Source organism: Leptinotarsa decemlineata, unplaced genomic scaffold (genome assembly GCF_025532065.1).
Source record: "Leptinotarsa decemlineata unplaced genomic scaffold, Ldec_3_MD MMD2_tig00000591_RagTag_RagTag, whole genome shotgun sequence".
Taxonomy (NCBI): domain Eukaryota; kingdom Metazoa; phylum Arthropoda; class Insecta; order Coleoptera; family Chrysomelidae; genus Leptinotarsa; species Leptinotarsa decemlineata.
Genome location: NW_027412552.1, coordinates 1,426,502 through 1,447,945, shown reverse-complemented (window position 1 = coordinate 1,447,945; position 21,444 = coordinate 1,426,502). Strand labels below are relative to the sequence as shown.

The following is a 21,444-nucleotide window of genomic DNA, read 5'->3' as shown; positions in this document are numbered from 1 at the left end:
ACCAGATTTTGAAAAAACACCAAGTTTATTTTTCGGACAAGGAAAGATCATGGCTAACACCGCACCACAGTAAGCCTCCTCACTTGTATGGTCTACCCAAAATCCACAAGAAGGACGTTCCGCTTAGACCGATCATCAGCTCCAGAGATTCGGCTACTCAAAAACTTGTCTAGATTTTTACTTCCCTTAATACAACCATTACAAGGAAAAACATCGTCTTTTGTGAAGAATTCAAGGCATTTTGTCGAACTACTAGGGTCAATTGAGGTTACACAGGAAGATCAACTAATTAGTTTCGACGTGGAAAGCCTCTACACCAACGTTCCGGTCGAAGAAGCACTCCAAATCATACAGAGAAAGCTATCCGAAGACGGGAACCTGAAAGAGAGAACGAATCTACCTATAGAAGTAATTATGGAATTACTAGGATGCTGTGTACGAAACTGTTATTTCCAACTGAAGGACGAATTCTTTACACAAGATGAGGGACTGCCAATGGGATCTCCACTTTCACCAGTCATAGCCAACATATATATGGAGTGGTTTGAAACTCTGGCCATTGAAGAAGCCCACAAGAAACCTCGAGTCTGGTTAAGATATGTTGACGACACCTTCATAATATGGAACCATGGGAATACTGAACTAGACGCCTTTCTGAAACACATAAACAGTGTGAGACCTTCCATCACTTTCACAATGGAGAAGGAAATCCACAATGAATTGCCATTCTTAGACGTTTTGGTGAAGAGGACCGACACTAAGTGAGAAACATCTGTATACCGAAAACCCACTCATACGGGACAGTATCTGAACCACGAATCCAACCACCATCAATCGACAAAAAAAAGGAATCATCAAGACTCTATTAGACCGTGCTTTTGGGCTCTGTAATACAAAGGAAGGTCTCGAGAAGGAACGAGACATCATCAAAAATGATCTTCAGCGGAATGGATACTCCAAATCGATGGTAGAAAAGACTTTGGCTAAAAGACAGCAGGAGCCTCGCAAGGAAGAGAAGCCGTCACAGCCAGTGCTTGCACTTCCCTACATCAGAGGATTATCGGAGAGGATAAGAAGAATTGGTTCCAAGTACAACATTAGAACCTGTTTCAGATCCGGTAACACTATCCGTAGCAGCCTCACGAAAACCAGGCCCCCAAACTCGGACTGCGATTCCAAGAATTGCATTTACCGGATACCCTGTGAGTGCGGAAAATCCTATATTGGTGAAACTAAGAGGCCATTGAATGTTCGCATTGCCGAGCACAAGAAGCACACACAGCGAGGAGAAACCAGCAAATCACGAAAAGCAGACCATGTTTGGACCCATCAACAAGTCCCAAGCTGAGATCTTGCACAGAGAGGAACATTGGTTCAGGAGAAAATTTAAGGAAGCCGCATACATGTTGTCCAACAACGTATTTAGCCAGGCCAGCGTAGATATACGAAACATATGGAAACCCATCATCAAACGAAAAATGACCAACTCCCGCCAAAACGGTCATCTCTCACGGAATCAGTGAAGCGGAAAATGGAAAGTAGAGAAAGTGAAAGTATTTCAACGACCTATAAAATAGTCATCTCTCGGAGGAATCAGTCCAGTCATCACCCGAAGATGATTATAGATACCAACAATCGAAACGTCGTGAACTAACGTGACTTGGAATCTCTACACTTTTTTATTATTTTCTTTTTTCATTCCTTTAATTTTTATTTATTCAATTATTATATTTTTACTTGTAGGTTATTTCACTATCATTTCATTTCAGGTTTATTGTTGCTCAATATAATTGTTATTTTCAACTATTCTTTTTTAATTATTCTCTTTTACTTGTTTCAGGGATTTCATATCATTTTATATAGTAGACAATGGAAGTCCGAACTAGTGAAATTCATCACAAAACATTGTCAATCACCTTCAAACATCTCTATATATTATTCTTTTAGATACCACCCATTTGAACTTCCTAAAGGTCAAACAGCTTTTGTCCTAAAGATCCACGCTCTTGCCTCCGCGTGCTAGAGCTGGTTGTATCCATCGTGGCATATAAAATTTAAAGGAAACGTTATACTACATTTGTATCTTCAACGGATCTCATTATTTTTTCTCGATGTACTACAAGATAAGTCGCATTGTATTAGAAACAACTTCTGAAGCAAGCAGCTGTCCGCCAAGTGAATATTACCCGGACCATTTTTACAAGTGGGCATAACTGTCAGTTTTGCCTTCCGGAAACAATTCAAACACGCATAAGCCATTCCACAGAAAATTCTCTGCTTTCATTTAGCAAAGAGCTATTCTAACTCGACCTTCAGTGCATTCGCAACAGCGAAACCGTTATTCATCATCGAAGATCACACCTTCTGGTTTATCGAAAATATTATTATTGTAGTGTGTACTTTTAGAATTATCCAGCATTTACAGCCGTAAACGGTAATGATCGTTACCGCATAATAAAAGGATTCACTTCGTATTCTTTTCATCGCGGAATGTTTATTGACGTATTCAAATAACAAATGAAACGCCTACACGAGAAATTTAATAGCCTTTTCACCGGCCCCTTAATTGCAGAAGAAACTATTATCGATTCGATGAAAGGTGATTTTGGATGTAATTAGTACTGAACCCATCACATTTACATTGTAATGCACTATAGCAACATTTCTATTCCAGCAAAAAACAAATAAAGATTAATTAAAATCAGCTCACTATAAATAACTCAAATTCACGAATATTCATAAAATCAGATTCATACATCTTGAGATAACCATCATGTATTTATGGATCTCTATTGCTTCCTGTACTAGTCAGTTATGGTATAGTTCATGTAAAAGATACAGTGCAAACCTAACTTCCAAGAGCTCCCCTTCAATAGTATAGTTAGGTAGCTAACTAATTTCGTTATTCAATAACCATTACAATTGATCGCTTTAAAATCATTTCACTAACTTTCTTCGAAAGCTTCTAATAATTCCTCTTCCATATTCTCTGTTTCACTATTACTGTCGTCATTTAAATCAATAATGAATTTATTTCCACCATTAATATGGAACCGTCCAATCTCCATAAAGTCTTTTTCAACCGAAATTACTCTTTTAATCCTTTTCTGCCAGTCTTCTTCTTTAACTAGCTCTATTACCGTCTCATCAAATTTTGGAAAATTATTTTTCCGCCTGATGCTTCGTTTCAATTTTCCCCAAATCAACTCGATGGGATTGAAAACACAAAAGTAGGGAGGAAGTCTCATTAGTCGCGATCCTTCGTTTGCAGGCATGTTAGGCTTAATATTCTCGAACCATCAGTCCACCCTTCCGTAACTGTGTCGTGAGTTTCATACCAAGTTTCGTCCAAATAGAAAATTTGCCTTTGTTCTTGTCTATATTTAGTTATTTGTTCTAAGTATTTGTTACGCAATTCCTCTATTTTTCTGCTTGACGGTTGTTTATTATTTTAAATCTGAATCCTAGTTTCTTTATCCAATTCTGAAGAGTTTTGTCACAGCAGCTCACGTTATGACCGGAAGTATTCACTTTTTTCCTTATGATTTCAGTTGTAGGAATCTCATTGCTTCTTTAACAGTCGTTATTGTATTTTTCAATGATTTTGTTAGATGAACACCTAAAGGTTTTGGTAATCCCGTATCACATCGCGCCTTGCGTTCATAAGGTTTGTTTTTGACTATTTTACGTACAGTTGAGAGAGGAATTTTGGTCAAATCTGATGTTGCTTGTAATAGTTTGTTTTCCTCGAAACCAAACTGGAGATTTAGATTATTATATACATTGAAACATACTGTCTGTGTTTCAATATTTAAATGCATCAGAATATTATTCATTGTTATGTCTTTTTCGCATTGTTCGCCATCGCTATTGGAATCACTACACTGGAAAAAGTCTGTGTTTTTATCACACTCGTTATTACTATTAGTAGTCGTCCAAGGACGCCACATTTTAAGTAGATAACAAAAGTTTCAAGTAATTATACCTGCACCAATATAGAATTTCAACACTCAAATCGCGATTAGTTCCTGAACTGAACACGACGACGATAACCAAGGCCGCATTCTCCGATTTCTATTCGACACCGAAACATGACTTCAAATTTAATTTTATGACCCTTCAGCCAATCATAAAACTCGGTTAGTAAAAACCATCCACTACGAACCGCCAATTCTTCAGTCCACGTGGACTATTTCGCAACCGGTTCATTTCTATGTATTGGTTTTTTTGGCGTTTGAGAGTTCCGACAACTTCAAGTGTGCACACTAGCGTTTACTTCGACTATACCCCTGGTTAAGAGCAATGGGGTCCGTGTTTTCTAGTCTGGCCTAGACTGCAGTTTCTGTTACGGTCCTTCGTCTTTGTTTCCATGAATCTTTTGGTGGTTCCGGTGTATACCTTTCCACAAGTGCATATGCGGTATACCCCTGCTGCTGATAGTGTATCTTTTGGTATCTTTGGTATCTTTTTTCTTCAGCCGACCTGAGGCTCTGTTGTATCTTCTTGGTGGGTTTGAGCACCGTTCTAATGTTATGTTTCCTTTAGAGTTTTCTAATGTTGTCTGTGACCCTAGAGATATATGATAGGTACGCATGTGCAACCATGTGAGCCTTCTCTCTGTTTTGTACCCAAAACTCTTTAGTTTCATGGTTTTGGTCAGTAGCAGAGGTTTATCGTATACCGTGCACTTGTGGGAAGTTATACATAGGAAACACCAACAGATTCATGGGAACAAGGCCAAAGGAGCAAGGAACACTTCAGGCTAGGCCACACGGACAAGTCAGCTGTGGCAGAACACGCACTCATTGAAGGAAACCACAGGATTCTGTTTGAAAACACGGAACTCATAGTCCTCAACCAAGGATATCAGAGCCTACTGGTACGGGAGACGATATTAATCCACCTGTGGAACAATTATTTCTATTAACTCACCTGGTACCTGAGCGAATATATCCCCACTGTTGTGTCTCGTTATCAGCAGAGAAGGTTCCAGAGAATCTACCAGAAAAACAAATGCAAAGAGCGTCCGAGGAAGCCATGACGCTTTTGGAGCATTCGTTCTTATTTCCATCTAGTCGATGAGGTCTCTCAGCCACAAGTCATTTTCATCAGCAACTGCAAATGAACAGAAAACGATCTTGATTTACATATAAATATGGTGTTGAATTTTTGATGTCAAAGTTCATCTTCCAAAAGAATAATAATAATAAATGTGCAGTGGCCCATCTCAAAAATGGATGATGCGGGGACCACGGAGAGGATGTGGAGCTCGTAGATGGAAGCATCCTTCACCATTTGGATGCCGGAGAGACGTATACTTACCTCAGGGTGGAACCACGCCACTCACAAGAGGAAACAACAATGAAGAACTCTCTCCGCGGCAAGTATCAGCACAAACTTCGACAGATCTGGTCATTGGAACTGTCGGGGAAGAACAAAGTTGCTGCAACAAATATGCTTGCCGTTCCAATCTAACTCTACTCGTTTGGAGTAGGGAAGTGGACTCGGGAGGAGCTGTATCAACTCGACGTAAAGACCCGAAAAATAATGCATCTCTATAGGAGTTTGCATCCCAAATCGTCCGTTCCACGCTTGTACTTCCCCCGATAACAGGGAAGCCGTGGATTTTTGAGTTTGTAGTGTCTACATGACAGAATAGTACTGGATATAGCCTGTAGAGTCGTCAGGAGCTCGGATCCTCTTCTCTGCATGGTCCGTGACCATGAGAAAGCAGGAATGGGAGCATTTCTCTTTAGGGCAGCTGCCCGAGCAGCTGAAGAACTCGGTTTAGTTTTCGACCCTGAACGAGGTGACCACAACTCTGTCACCGAGTTGGAACTCGTTCAATAAAAAGCTCATATAAAAGCCGCAGAGATCACCTCACTTCTGCGGAAACACAATGATAAGCCAATGCATGGGGTCTTCTTCAATAACATTGGAGACCTTGGCTTATCAAAGCGCCTGACTTTCGCTTTCCCCAGGTCGAGTGGGCTGAGGTCGGAAACTGGAGGGTTCATCATGGCTTGCTTCATCATTTGCTTTAGATTTGTTTACTGCCAGTCTTCAAACATATCCCACTGACTAATAAGGAAGTTATTTTTCCTTATTCAGAGGAATCGGGTAAATTACGGATTTGCAGTTGAATAGTACCTCGTTCACTAGATGGAGTGACATTTTGTGATGTTCGCTCCAACTTTCAGAAGAGGAATAAAATACTCTGAAAGAATTCCGATTTTCAATTATAGAATATCATTGACTTTAGGTCGATGATGGGCACTATCATGCATTGACGAGTGGCTAATGTGCCCGAAACCGGTATGCAAGTGTGCCCATTCCAAAATTAAAGGTCGACTCTTTCAGTTGTATTGCCAAATGCATATGCAGGAAATGTTTAGTGAAGATTCCTGCACTGACGCCTGTCAGATATAATCCAACGCTCTTCGTGGTATTAGCCAGGGGAGTAGGTGTTTCCTGATATGCGTCAGTCCATTGAACCTACTGTGTAGGTATATCGAGACTGGCTCGAACGTTTAAAGTTCATTTGCTTAAGATGGCTTGCCAGGATGGTGTCTTCAACACCTTAGTCTACCGCTAGACTAATGTGTTGAAGATACCCGTGATGGGTATAGAGGTGGGCTTCAAGGTGATTGATAGGCGCTTCGTAAAAGAAAAGGAGAAGGTTCACGACAAGTCTTGTTCCACTGTTGGATAAGGTACAATAGATATTTATGATTTTGAAGAAGCTACAACTGATATTTCACTGGATTACATTTCAATCGTCAAAAAGAGAATCGGTGAATAGATCAAAATAAAAAAGATATACAACAATTCAAATATGAGTTGCAGTCCTCGTGGTTCTGGTTACCTTGCTCATGAAGCAAGAGCCGAATCGACCCCTCTACGACACCCTTTATCACTTGGAAGGATCGATCGCAACTTGAGAAATAGTTCTTATGCAGATTATCTGAAACATGTTCTTCCTTACGAATCAGTAGATTGTTGTCCTGGAAACCTTGAGAAGAAAATTGGATTAGATAATTTAGGAAACACTTGTTACATTAATAGCATTTTACAAGTGTTGTTCATGACGAAGAATTTCGAGAACGAGGTTTTAATAATGAACGAGAACAAAAATGTTTCCTACTTATTCACCAATTTCAAACACCTGTTCCTGCAGCTGCAGTTTCGTAAGAATGTACCATCTTTCCCTCCAACCGATTTCGTGGAGTCTTTGAAGTCCACTAGATACTCGTTAGGACAACAGGAGGATGGTTCCGAATTCTTGGGGTTCTTGTTAAATACTCTTCGTGAGCATAACAATAACAAAATCAATACTCCTGACTGCTCTGGATTGAATGATTCCGTACAGTTTATCTCGACCTGTGTTTGTAAATATTTTGCTGGAAAAGTCCTCACTTGTTTACTTTGTAGTAAATGTTCAAGAGGTAGCGAAAACGTATGTGAATTTCTGGAACCTCAACTAGCGTTTCCTAATATGACTAATAACCAGTCCGTGCAAAGCTTATTGTTGAATCATCTGAAAATGTAACTTTTAACAGGTGATGATCGACTGTATTGCCAAACATTCGCCAATAAAATCTGAAGGGATGGTATCTTTAAAATATTTATCAGTTGAGTAGTATGCTCTATTTAGAAGAAATGTTTTAAGTTTATTTTTGAGTGTTGTTTTGGAGAGGCTTTTTAGTGCATTTGGAAGTTTGTTATAGATTTTTATTAGAGTATACGGTATATTTTTCTGAATATAAGTAAAATTAGGAATATTAGTAACCAAATCTACTTTATTTCTTGTTGGGTAGATGTGTGCTTTATCAAAGTCGTTAAAAAGCTTAGGATTGCTTTTAATAAACATTATGCTGTCAAGAATATACTGACTGTATAGGATCAGTACTTTCTTTTTTATGAATAAAGGTTTAAAGCTATCAGTTTGTTTGGATTTATAAATAATTCTAAGGCAACGTTTTTGAAGTGAAAAAATTTTTTTAACGTTCACAGATGCACCCCAAAAAATTAAGTCGTATTTAAGTCTTGAGTGGACTTGTGCATAATAGACAGACATTGACGCTTGAACATTTATTGTTTTAGTGATGACTCTTAGGGCATAGCAATGCCTTGCAACATTTTCTGACGAAGTATCCAGATGAGATTTCCAATCCAGTCTAAAATCTAGCTCAATTTTGAACTTTTACTAGTTGTTATTGTTGATTTACCATTTTCAGCTGACTGTGAGAATTTGATTGCCTGGGTTTTATTAGGGTTCACCTTTAGGTGATTTTGTGCAAACCAAGCTTCCAGGGTACTTAAAGCATCGAACACATTTCTTTCCAAGTCATCTCCATTTTGTTCTTCAAGGATAACGGTTGTGTCATCAGCAAATTGTATAGTGTTTATAAGAGAGAGGATATTGGCAGATCAAGACCTTCAGATGATGCGGTGCTGCAGGTTTTTCCGGGTTTTCCTGCAGCTGAAAAAGCAAATGCGCCACTGGAATCAATGAAGTCGCCCCGGAGCGCCAATTAATTTTTATCGTTTTATATTTTTATGATTTGTAAAATATTCTTTGATAGTCAAACTTCATTTGATATATTGTGAAAATGAAGTGGCAATTAAAGGAACTCGAATTTACATTGATTATGTGAAAAAATTCGCCTATGTTGAAATCATAATAGTCATTCTTTAATGATGAAAGTATATTAACAAATACCGCGGAGATAACTAGCTTCAGCATTCTTCAATAAACTTTTACAAATTCCTGAGTGAAATCTTCGGACACTTAACATTTTATCTATGTAATTAATCCTCCGCTAAACGTAATTTGAATCGTTTCAAGAATATTAAATCTAAGTAAATAGTCCATCATCGCGGATTAATTGGATGCAAACAAACTGACTTGTTATAGTAAATAAACTAATAAACGATAACGTGTACAAATCAAGTACTATAATTTAATCTACTTTTTTTGATCCCGGATCACAATAAAATGAATGAAGGCACGAATGTTGCTTATTCATAAGAGGGTTTGAAAATATTCAATAAGAGATCATCTAAAGACTCCATTACTCAAATATGATTTGTGAGTTGTGACATTTGCCAACGAATTCTGAAGTATTTTTCTTAATTTTTATTGTACTTCTAATGAGTGATTTTTTTTACTGGTATCTTTTTGGCAACACTATTTTTGACAGATCACACGTGAATCGTGTCTTGTGTCATTGTCAAACTTGTTCAGTTTGGTCTATAATTTAACCTTGAATCGACTTATGAACAACGCTTGCAAATTATTGAATTTTATTATCCAAATTCATGCTCGGTAAATAAAGTGCATCGTGCACTTCTTCCAATTTATGAGCAGGTTCGTCGGCCTTCTGAGAGAGCTATTCGAAAACTTGTGACTGAATTTCGAACCAAGTATACATTATTGGACATTGAACCATCAACACGCATACGTAGAGTGAGAACCGAAGAAAATATTGCGGCTGTATCCGCCAGTGTTCGTGATGACCGTGAAATGTTTATTCGCCGCCGTTCGCATCAATCAGGCCTCTGTTACTCCACTACGTGGAAAATTTTGCGAAAGGATTTGGGTGTAAAACCTTATAAGATACAGCTGGTGCAAGAATTGAAACCACACAACCTCCCACAACGTCTAACATTTGGTGAATGGGCGCTGACAAAGTTGGAGGAAGATCCAAATTGTGTTCAGCGACGAGGCTCATTTCTGGTTGAATGTTGCACAAAATTTTTTGTGTTGTTTTGAAAATCAAATCCTATACCTCTTAAAAAATCACTCGTTATGTTGAAACTTATGAAAAATCAAGTAAACCCTCCTCATTTTAATATTTCTTCATAACAAAATGTAACTCTGGAATATCTTGCTATATTTGAAGGTTCAATGTTTCTTTCAAACAGAAATTCGTATGCTGTTAAATTACTCAAGATTATTCAACGAAAGTCATTTTTGTGGAGGAAAAAATCAGTTTTTTATCGACCTTTTTTGGGTAATTGTTACCTTCCACAATCTGAAAAATATAAAAATTATAATGGAGAACTTTATACAAGTGTAGAAGGGCAAACTTTTTAGTTTACCTCGATAAGTTACTGCGTAAAAATCAAAGTATTTTTCACAATGAAAAATCTTCTATTTATCAGTAACTTGTCGTATTTAACAATTTTGCCTTCGACAGATGTCTTCGACAGATGTCAAAGAAGTTTTGAAATATGAAATTATGTCAATGTTGTTGATTGACAACTGAAACATTCGATGCAATACAAGGTACTCTCCGATATCAGTTTGTTGCCATTTCGCCACTATCCAAAGTTTTCTTCAAGAACAACAACAACACTGAAGAAAAAACAAAAAATTGTATTTATAAAATACCTTGTTCTTGCGGTAAAAGTTCCATTGGTGAAACCTCAAGACCATTGAAAGTGCGTGAAAATGAACATCGGGATTATATAAAAAATAGACAATTGACAGGATCGAAATTATCAGAACACATTTTAAAATCAGACGGTGAACATCGGGTGGAATGGAATAGGACAAGAAAGATTACCAATGAGCCTCATTCTAAGAGACGTAAGCTAAAAGAATCAGCGTATATTCTCATGTCTGGAGAGAATTGTATCTCGAATAGCTCCTTAGAAATAGACCGTACTTGGCTACCCATCTTGAAGAAAACTTTGGATAGTGGCGAAATGGCAACAAACTGATATCGGAGAGTACCTTGTATTACATCGAATGTTTCAGTTGTCAATCAACAACATTGACATAATTTCATATTTCAAAACTTCTTTGACATCTGTCGAAGAAGTAATGAAATAAGCTATCAAAAAAGGAATAACTGCGAATATATTCGAATTTTTTATACATTTCTGAAGACGGAGCCAGATTTTGGCCTCCGAAACGTAAAGATAAGTATTATTCTTAATAATTTCTTTGATAGGCAAAATTGTTAAATACGACAAGTTACTGATAAATAGAAGATTTTTCTTTGTGAAAAATACTTTGATTTTTACGCAGTAACTTATCGGGGTAAACTAAAAAGTTTGCCCTTCTACACTTGTATAAAGTTCTCCATTATAATATTTATATTTTTCAGATTGTGGAAGGTAACAATTACCCAAAAAAGGTCGATAAAAAACTCAAGATTAGTTCCAGTTCCTATGAATTTTTGATCAAATCAAAACTAATTTGCCGCTATACCTTATCATATTCAGTATTGAAGGAAGGAAAATATACGAAATACCAGAGGTCCAACATCATTTTCTGACTTGTCAAAATACTATGACTGTTTCAATTGAAAGGACATATTATTTTGTGGGAGCAAAAAGTTTTAGTTTTTTACTTTCTACGAAAGGTTTTTTTTCCACTTTGCGTCTGAAAGTTACTTTTTTGTGAGCATGACTTGGTTTCTCTTAACTTGATGTCGCTGGAATTGCGAAGGCTGCTTCTCAAAAGCTTGAAACACTGTTCCGAACCAGAAAACTGTGCACACCTCAGCAACTTTTGATGCTTCATAAAGCTTAGATCAAACCTTTTTTGGAGTATTGTTCTCATGTATGGAGGTCTGCCCCCAAACATATCCTTAAGTTGCTGGATTCCATCTAGAAAAGAGCGATTCACCTGATTGGAGACACGAACGATGTAAGTCATGAACAATTAATATTTTTGATCTTACCTTAAAACTTATATTATTGTAGTTTCCCTGATGATGGAAATAAAATTTTCCGAAAGCTTGGACTAACTTAAAAGAGTACACATTTACTTGCTGCAATACCCCACTATCCAATAGTTTTTATCCTTAACTAGTCAGCAACGACTACCCTTCCTCTTATATATATATATATATATATATATATATATATATATATATATATATATATATATATATATATATATATATATATATATATATATATATAACAAAAGGGAGAAATTCGTGGACAGAACACTCAAGAAATATGGAGGCAAACCGCGGACACGTGTTTCTGGCTATTGGCCTCATCAGCGCGGTGCAGCCAATTGCAAAGATGTACAACAACTGGTTATCAAAAATGAAAAAACATCACATATGCACGGTGTCACCACGTAGGCAGCTATAGCTACCTGCGTGACTTCCGGGTCCAGGATATAAATACATAGATATAGATTATTATCGAGTGTGTATGATATACATCAAAAGGGGAAAATTCGTGGACAGAACACTCAAGAAATATGATGAGGCCAATAGCCAGAAACACGTGTCCGCGGTTTGCCTCCATATTTCTTGAGTGTTCTGTCCACGAATTTCCCCCTTTTGATGTATATCATACACACTCGATAATAATCTATATCTATGTATCTGTATCTGTATCTGTAGAGTAGGGAGGGTGAGTGTAAGCCCACGCACTTACACCACATGTGACCCATTGTACATCCTCCCGAGGAGTTGTCCTCCTAGGTCATCGTCCATCCTGTCCTTTCCAGGAAGGTGAACAGGTCACTCGGAGACATCTCCTTTATATCGGCAGGTGTAGGCCAAGACTCGCCGAACACACACTCTCTTATTGACGATAACTCCGGGCACTCGCACAGGACATGCCTGACAGTCTCATCTTCCTGTTCACACATCCTGCATACAGGTGTGTCCACTAGCCCCATATTATGTAGGTGTTTCCTTAGCTGACAGTGGCCAGTCAGAAATCCTACTGTAAGGCGTAGATTTTTCCTGGTCATCGCCAGATATTTCTTCGGCGCCAGCTTCCCAGGGTCGCCCAAGGTGATCCTGGCAAGATTACATCCTTTGATTTCATCCCATCTCTTTAGAGATTGAGCATGGGTGTAACTTTTGACTAGTTCCGCAATTGTCGAAGTCATCAGGCCGTGGGTGCCACTTGGTCCTAAAATTCTTAGTCCAGCCGCTTCCTTGGCTAAAGAGTCGGCAATGCGATTACCTTTACTCCTGTTGTGTCCTTTAACCCACCTCAGGATAATGTTATTATCTATCGGGGCTTTGGCTAAATCTTGGTGGCACTCTAGTGCTAGCCCTGAAGTAACACGGTGTCTGTTCAAGGCTAATAGTGCTTGTCTGCTATCAGTGCAGACTGTAATGTTTTTGCCAGAAATTCTTTTCTTGGTTATTTCTTTTGTGGCGATTGAGATCACTTAATCCTTAGGCTTAGTGATCTGGAGTACACTCCACATCCTGAGCCTTCTTTGGTTTTTGAGCCATCTGTATAAATCCGTATTGCATTTGTAACATCTGACTCTGTGTTCTGCTTGATTTGTATTTTGTAGGGTTTATTAAACACAAACCTGGGTTCAATTGCATCACTTGTTGCCTGCAGCAGAGGTTGCGCAGTAAGCGCTTTCCGCCATAGGCCCAACCTCAATCGACCCATTCCTACTTCTAGGTTTACACCAGCCGTGTGCAATCGTACCATGGCCATTAACGCAACCTCCTTAACGTACAGGTCCAGAGGGGTCAGACCCGTGATTAATTCCATTGCCGCGGTTGGTGTTGTTCTTATGGCTCCTGTGATGTTTAAACAAGCCAGTCGCTGTATTTGGTATAATTTTTGGATGGCCGTTGCTTGTAGAACTTTCGGTCCCCATGCAATGGCTCCATACGTTAACATAGGTCTTATTATTGCAGTGTAGATCCAGGCGACTACACGGGGTGAAAGACCCCATGCGCGTCCCACTGTCCTCCGACATTGTTCATAAGCCACGTATGCTCTTTTTACTCTACTCTGTAGATGAGAGTTCCATGTTAGCTTCTTGTCGAGGATAATACCAAGGTACTTCACCTCTTCAGAGAAGTTTAGTTGGCTTTTGAGGATTTCGGGAGGTTTTAAGCTCGTTAAACTTCTTTTCCTGGTGAAAAGGACCATCTCAGTCTTCTTGGGATTGATCGACAGTGAGTGTTCCTTACACCATGTTTCTATCAATTTGAGCCCATCCTGCGCTCTATCGCACAGTGTGTTTACAAATTTGCCGGTCTGCAAGATAACTATGTCATCTGCGTATGCAATTGTGTAGAATCCATTTTTGTTAAGGTGATTAATTGGGGTATCCAGAACTATGTTCCAGAGAAGGGGTGATAAGACCCCTCCCTGTGGACATCCCCTCATGACCAGTCCTTTTACTGTGATGTCTTCTACATTAATACTTATTGCTCTGCTAGAGAGCATCTGGAGAGTGTAGTTGCTGGGTAATTGTTGGAAAGGTTGTTTTATCAAACGCTCCCTCAAAATCTATGAATATACCTAGGGTGGATTCTTTGTTATCCAATGATCTCTCGATTCTGCCAACCACATGGTGAAGGGCCGAATCAGTAGACCTTCCCGGGGTATATGCATGCTGATTTGGATGAAGTGGGTTGTTAACAAGTACTTCATCTCTTATATACCGCTCACATAGCCTCTCCATGGTTTTTAAGAAAAACGATGTGAGACTAATTGGTCGGAATGCTTTTGGTAGGGAGTAGTCCATCCTACCTGGTTTGGGTATAAATACTACTCTTACTTCTCTCCACTTACTGGGAATATACCTCAGAGCTAGAGAGGCTTTGAATATTCCAACCAGGTGTGGCATAAGAGTGTCCAGTCCCAGTCCAGTCAAGTATCGGCCGATTCCATCATATATTGGAAAAAATATGTCGCATTTCCTCTTGTAGAAAGTCAAACATGCGATGTTATCATTTCACACTTATTATTCGCCTTGTTTTTCATTTCTCTCACGTTCTTCCGGATTCAACAGCATTCTTCCGATACCAACGATATCTCATTCATTATTAATAAAGACTATAAAAGGCGTTAGGCTTCGAGAGATCTGAAACGAGTTAAAAAATCACTTAACATCGAAAGGAATCAATCTTTCGGACCTCAAGTGTCCAAGTACATGGATGAGTAGTGAGACTTTCCCAAGTGATTATGCATTCAATATTTGTACAGAACTTATTTCTTCTAACGAAATGAAAAGATGAAAACAAAATAATACTTAATTTTTCTTCAGACGTTGAATAACAATATTACAGAATAGTTCCATCATAACATAACATTCGTTCTTAACCAAGACGAACAAAAACTCAAAAAAACAAATTACAAAATAAAAATAAAAACAATAACATAAAAATAATTCCTTGCTTGAGTTACAAACTGTAATAAATAAAAGATAACTTTAATATTTCATAATATCTTTGGTTGAGTGCCTAACTTAAATAAATAAAATATGCATTGTATGGTATATATAAAAAGTATGTATATATAATATAAATATAGAGACTTTTTGAATTACCTACTCTGCTTCAAATACAAAAGGAATCTTTCTATTTTTGAAATTGTCAAAGTAATCAATTACTTCGTCATAAAATCGGGGGTTGCCTGTCACTTATTTTATATACTCTTTTTCAATTGAAAAACGATATATATTACTCAATCTATTTTGAGTAATCGAATTTCTACTAAAGGATTTAATTCTTTTCAATACTGAAAAATTTCTCTCAACTGACGCTGTTGTTATAGGAATTGTCACAATTATAGATATAAGTTTATATAACTCAGGCATGCAATCCCTCAAATCATTTTTTAACATAAAATTTAATACATCTGAAGGAGACTTGCAATTTTGAAACATTTGAGGGTTGCTGTACATCACGATTAATTAAGTTTTTGGGGAAAATTTTTGGTATAGGACGAAAATTTTTCAAACAATAACAAATCAAAGTAGTTTAATTTAAGTAAATCTTCAAATCTAACTTTGATTTGCATTAAAAAGGTGTCCAATATTTTATTATAAACTGTTTATAATTTTGTCTCAAATCGGGTAAGTCTAAATTGATTTTTCTTTTTTTCCGGTTAACCAATCGCATTTATCGTACCAACTAATAATGAATCCTCGATTTTGTCGATTATCTGACGCTTTAATTGAAATCAAATTTGGTTGAGGCCTTCCCAGAGTTTTAATAATGTTTAATTTATTATCATAAGATAAAGACTTAAAAATTTTTGTGAGCAACCAATCGACTATATCGTCAGATTTTTTAATTTCGTCCAACTTATCCATCATAAATGGAAAAAATACTTACCGAAAAGTGAAAACACCTTGAAATTGAAAGAAAACACTTCAAAAACACATTAAAAATATTACCAAAAAGCACTGCTATAATACAATACTGCCTGTTTTATACACAAATAACAAATATTATCAAGAAACACTGAAACGATTTACCGAAATATTTTTCAGTCCCGGTCCGTCACGGCATCCCGTCCGAATAATTATATAAAAAACAAACGCAGTCGTACACTAACGAAGACCAACTGGAGGCTAGCCTCCTCTAAAGGTATAATTTCTGCAACCGAAATTACAAATCGGGACGTATGTCGCTGGTTGGATCGGTCTCGCGGAGCCTGTGTTTTTTAAAGCGGTCGGAGGCTTGGCTCCCTTGCAACGTATGGCATTTATCATTTCGGGTTGATGGTTTTTTAGTTATTTGTTCATGGGCGGTACGTTTGAGTATTGTTGATGCAGGATACAGTGTGGTACGTACTACGTAGTGAGTGATAGTGTTTTTTCGGACATGTTATATTAAAAATTAATGGTAAAGTAATGATAACCAAGCATTTTTAGAAAAAAATAATCATAATCATTTGTCAATATCCTTTAATTTATTGCGATGAATAGTCTCAAATTTTATGGGGAGGCTAAGCCTCCCTTGCCTCCTCTGACGAGCCGCCGCTTCAAACAAACAAACATACAGGTGAAGCTAACAAAAGCGTGAAAAAACGTACTCTTTTTTTTATTCCTAGGCGTCTTCGATTTCAATTTCACTGCATCAGCAGCAATAACCAGCCGTCATTATTTCTGTGATTAACGGTGAAGACAGATGCGATTCCTGCACGTCACACTAACGCGGATCAAACTTTTGATAAATCTCTTATGCAGCTTGAAGCGTAGATGCAATGAATGCCATCAGGTGTTTTGAATGCTCCAGTTAGTCGGAGAAGTCATCACGTCGCAGCCAGCATTATACCTCTGGTTTTTCCGTAATGGTCGAGATTCCTCCTCATATTTTATGGGATATTAAACCGATCGAGGCATTCTCCGGAGTTTATTAGGGATCTTGCTGATCCGGAAGTAAACAGGTGAGGCAGAACTTTCACGCTCAATTCGTTCAATTTTCGGACGACGATTGGTGAAACTTGCGGACGGACGTTGTCCTGGAGCAAGATAAAAAATAATCATGAATATTTCGCAAATTTGGTAATTATAAGCTTACTTCCAGCTCTATGTGGAATTTTCGAAAAATTTCTTTATTTTCAAGTTCATGATTATTTCATTTCAAAAAATTTACTTCCTGATTTTAAATGTGACTTTAGACCTGGAAGAAATACTGAAACGTCTTCAGCAACTGTAACGGCTGATATTTAAACAACCTGTGATCAAGTTTAAAATATTGTTTTGGTGTTAAATTATGTTTCCAAAGCTTTCGAACTTTCATGAACTGCTTTGTGCTGAATTGAGATATTATGACTTTGATAATATTCTCAGAGAATATTGTTAAATGATTCGTACTCATCCAATCCTGATATTTTTTCAGGTGTCACGCAGGGGTCTATTCTGGGCCCATTACTTTTCAATATATATACTGCAGATATTTCAAATGGAATAGAACACTGTACAGTTTGAGCTTTTGCAGATGATAAACAGCTTTATCTCAGTTGTCGTACTGAATATTTTGAGACTGCAGAAGAAATCATGAACAATGAGTTGAATACATTCAAGAAGAACACAACTTGAAAACTCAACTCTAAAAAATCCAAAGTATTATATTCCGGTAGTAAAAATAATATGAACTTTTTGAAGAATAGTTTCAATCTTCAAATTGATAATACTCCATTGGAAATATAAGATTTAGCCAGAAATCTTGGTTTAGTATTAGATACAGACATGCGTTTTTCTCAGCACATAAAAAATCTTATTGGTGAATCTTTCGCATCTTTGAAACTTATTTACAGTAATCGTCATATTCTTAGTTCAAAAATGAAGCAAGCATTGTGTGAATTACCTGTCCTTTATGGGGCATGCCTGACGAAAGTTGATAGGGAGAAAATACAAAAAGTGTAAGTAGCTCCCCAAGACTGATTTATGGTATCAGAAAATATGAACATATTTCACATAAAATTGTTGAATGTAACTAGCTCAATAATAATAATAATCGTCTTTATTGTTACCCAGCTGTAGTTACATACAAATATTTAAATAAATTAGAGAGCTAGTTGCTGACATAACAGTTACAGTGACAGTCAGTTAGCACAAGTGCTACTGAGTTGTTCTTCCACTCAACCTCAAAAAGATTCTACCTAAGCTGGAAGAAAAAGAAAGTGATACATAAAAAAAAAATTGGGATTGTTCCAATATCTATTAGGATGCTGGAGAAGACGTCCATTAGTAAGACTTATTCTGGTCTCATAATGATGAAAACTGTATAAGGTTGGGCAGTTTATATTTAAAGTTGGCTTTCGAACAGAAGGAGTTTGAATTTTTTCCGTAAAACAGAAAGTTCTGAATTTCTTAATTTTTTTTTCTAACAGGTTGATCACTTGGCAAATATTATAGCTAAAAGATCGCTTGAAAAATTTGTATTTGTTTGTTTATATGTTTCTCAAACCGCAAGTCAGAGTCGATTATAACTCCAAGATTTTTGCATTCATTTGTGGGTTGTAAAGACACATTATCAATCGTGATCCAAAAAGGATGATATTCGATTTGGTGGCATTTAGTAATAGACAGTGCTCTCTTGCCAACTCAACAAATGACTAGAGATCATTGTTAATAAGAGTACATGCGTTTTCTACACCTTTAGGGAGAAAGCTGTGATAGAGTAGACTGTCATCAGCATAAAGGTGAAATTTACAGTGTTCTAGACTACGCAACATATGTACAATGAAAGGCAGGTCCACATGAGTACCTTCACTCACAAACTTTTAAATGATCCTAACCCACACGCATTGATCAATAATGTCATTGCTTGATTCAAAATACATTCACAAAGTATCAGACACAAACGTACCCTGACCATGGCTCAGCACAAAACTGCATACCTAATAAAGAAAAGTAATGTGTCACCATACTGTATATTTATACATATCACATAACAATCAAGTTGTAAAAAAGCCCAATTGAATCAAGGGCATGAGAAGCACCAAGAGATGCAAAAAAATTGAACAGTCCTTAATGGAATCAAAATCGTACTTGTATAGTACGTATTGGGAATTATTTGAACCAAACTGAATTGATTGATTATTTCACTCTATGCTGTCTGGTACAAATGTTGTTTTGGTGACATTATTTTTCTCTATGTTGTCTAGTAAACATGTTGTTTTTGTAACATTATATCACTCTATGTTGTCTGGTAAACATATTGTTTTTGTGATGTTATCTCACTTCATGTTGTCCAGTCCGAATGTCGTTTTTGTGACAATAGTTCACTCTATGTTGTCTGGTGCGAATGTTGTTTCATGACATTATTTCACTTTTTGTTGCCTTTACCATGTTATTTTTGTAACATTGTTATATGTGGATCTTGGTACATTATTTCACTCTATGTTGTTTGATACAAATGTTGTTTTTGTGACATTATATCACTCTATGTTGTTTAGTATACATATTGTTTTTGTGATATTATCTCACTTCATGTTGTCTGCTACAAATGTTGTTTTTGTAACAATAGTGGACTCTATGTGGTCTGGTGCAAATGTTGTTTCATGACATTATTTCACTCTTTGTTGCCTTTACCATGTTATTTTTGTAACATTGTTATATGTTGATCTTGGTACATTATTTCACTCTATGTTGTTTGATACAAATGTTGTTTTTGTGACATTATATCACTCTACGTTGTTTGGTGTACATATTGTTTTTGTGATATTATCTCACTTCATGTTGTCTGCTACGAATGTTGTTTTTGTGAAATATTCCTCTGTTGTAATATGAATGTTGTAGACTTGAATTTAGGCTAGGTATTATTTTTACTTGTAATTCTATACAAATTATTTTGTCTAGAAGAAATAAAGTCTGGCTTGAATAAATATAGTTTAAAAAAACTAAAAAACAAGTTTTTTAAAGAATATCGAACTAGAAACCGAACAACACCAGTATTACTGTAAAAAAGCGACGGGCTCTTGATACACAAAAAATATAGCACAAAGCGCTCACGCTTTTTTTACAATAATACTAGTACTTTTCTTTCGTTATTGTTTTAAGCTTATTTTTTTAAACATTATTTTTAACATTACTTAATTATTCACTATGTTGTTTGGTACAAATGTTGTTTTTGTGACATTATATCACTCTATGGTGTCTGGTATACATATTGTTGTCTACTCCCAATGTCGTTTTTGTGACAATAGTTACTCTATGTTGTCTGGTGCAAATGTTATTTTCATGACACTATTTCACCTTTTTTGCCTTTATCATGTTATTTTTGTAACATTGTTACATGTTGATCTTGGTACATTATTGGTATAAATGTTGTTTTTGTGGCATTATATCACTCTATGTTGTCTGGTATACATATTGTTGTTGTAATATTATCTCACTTCATGTTGTCTGCTACGAATGTTGTTTTTTGTGACAATAGTTCACTCTATATTGTCTGGTACAAATGTTGTTTCCATGACATTATTTCACTTGTTGTTGCCTTAATCATGTTGTTTTTGTAACATTGTTACATGTTGGTCTTGGTACATTATTTCACTCATTGTTGTTTGGTACAAATGTTGTTTCCATGACATTATTACATTCTTTGTTGCCTTTATCTATGTTGTCTGGCAAATATGTTGTATTAATTTGACTATATGCTATTTGTGAATAAGTTGAAATGATTATACTAGATGCAGATAACTGGAACAAAAAAAATCATTCATTTTAGTTAAATTCTGATGAACAGATCCGAAATCAAACGTTAACAGATAAGACCTCGATAATCCTTAGCTTGCACAAGTTGAGACTTCTGAGAAGTGTCGTTTGTAAGAATTGACAGTTGGTTAACATGGCACGGATTTCAAAACAGACTTTTCTTTAATAAAATATATGCATTGTCTTGATTTAGAAAAGTTGGCATGCAGTTATATAATTGTGTCATTTGTTATTCGCGAAATGGAACTAAGTATGTGATACTTTTGTAATTACAAATAAAATATTATAAACATTCTTGGGTCGTTGAATATCCAACACGACTAGACATCAAGTAGTTATTAAAAGGCTAGGTTCCAGGGTCATCAACGGCATAAAAATTGAGATCTTCATAAACGTGACATCCTAATACTATCTTGGTGTATTGAGGTAACCTCCAGTGCATCTGTTTACTGCTACTGCGGAAATGGAACTGCATATTCTTACTAATGATATTTTTGTTAACTGTATTTCAAATAACTTGCGAAATT

General features: G+C 36.6%; 1 protein-coding gene across 1 annotated transcript in view; it reads right to left on the bottom strand.

Annotated features, from left to right (window-relative positions):
- sha (shavenoid) overlaps positions 1 to 21,444 on the bottom strand; it is a 228,216-nt gene that overhangs the window by 181,356 nt on the left and 25,416 nt on the right. Inside the window, exon 2 of the mRNA XM_074174536.1 lies at positions 4,933 to 5,115. Within this exon, the coding sequence (XP_074030637.1) occupies positions 4,933 to 5,071 (139 nt within the window). The 5' untranslated portion in view covers positions 5,072 to 5,115. The remainder of the gene's footprint in view (positions 1 to 4,932; positions 5,116 to 21,444) is intronic.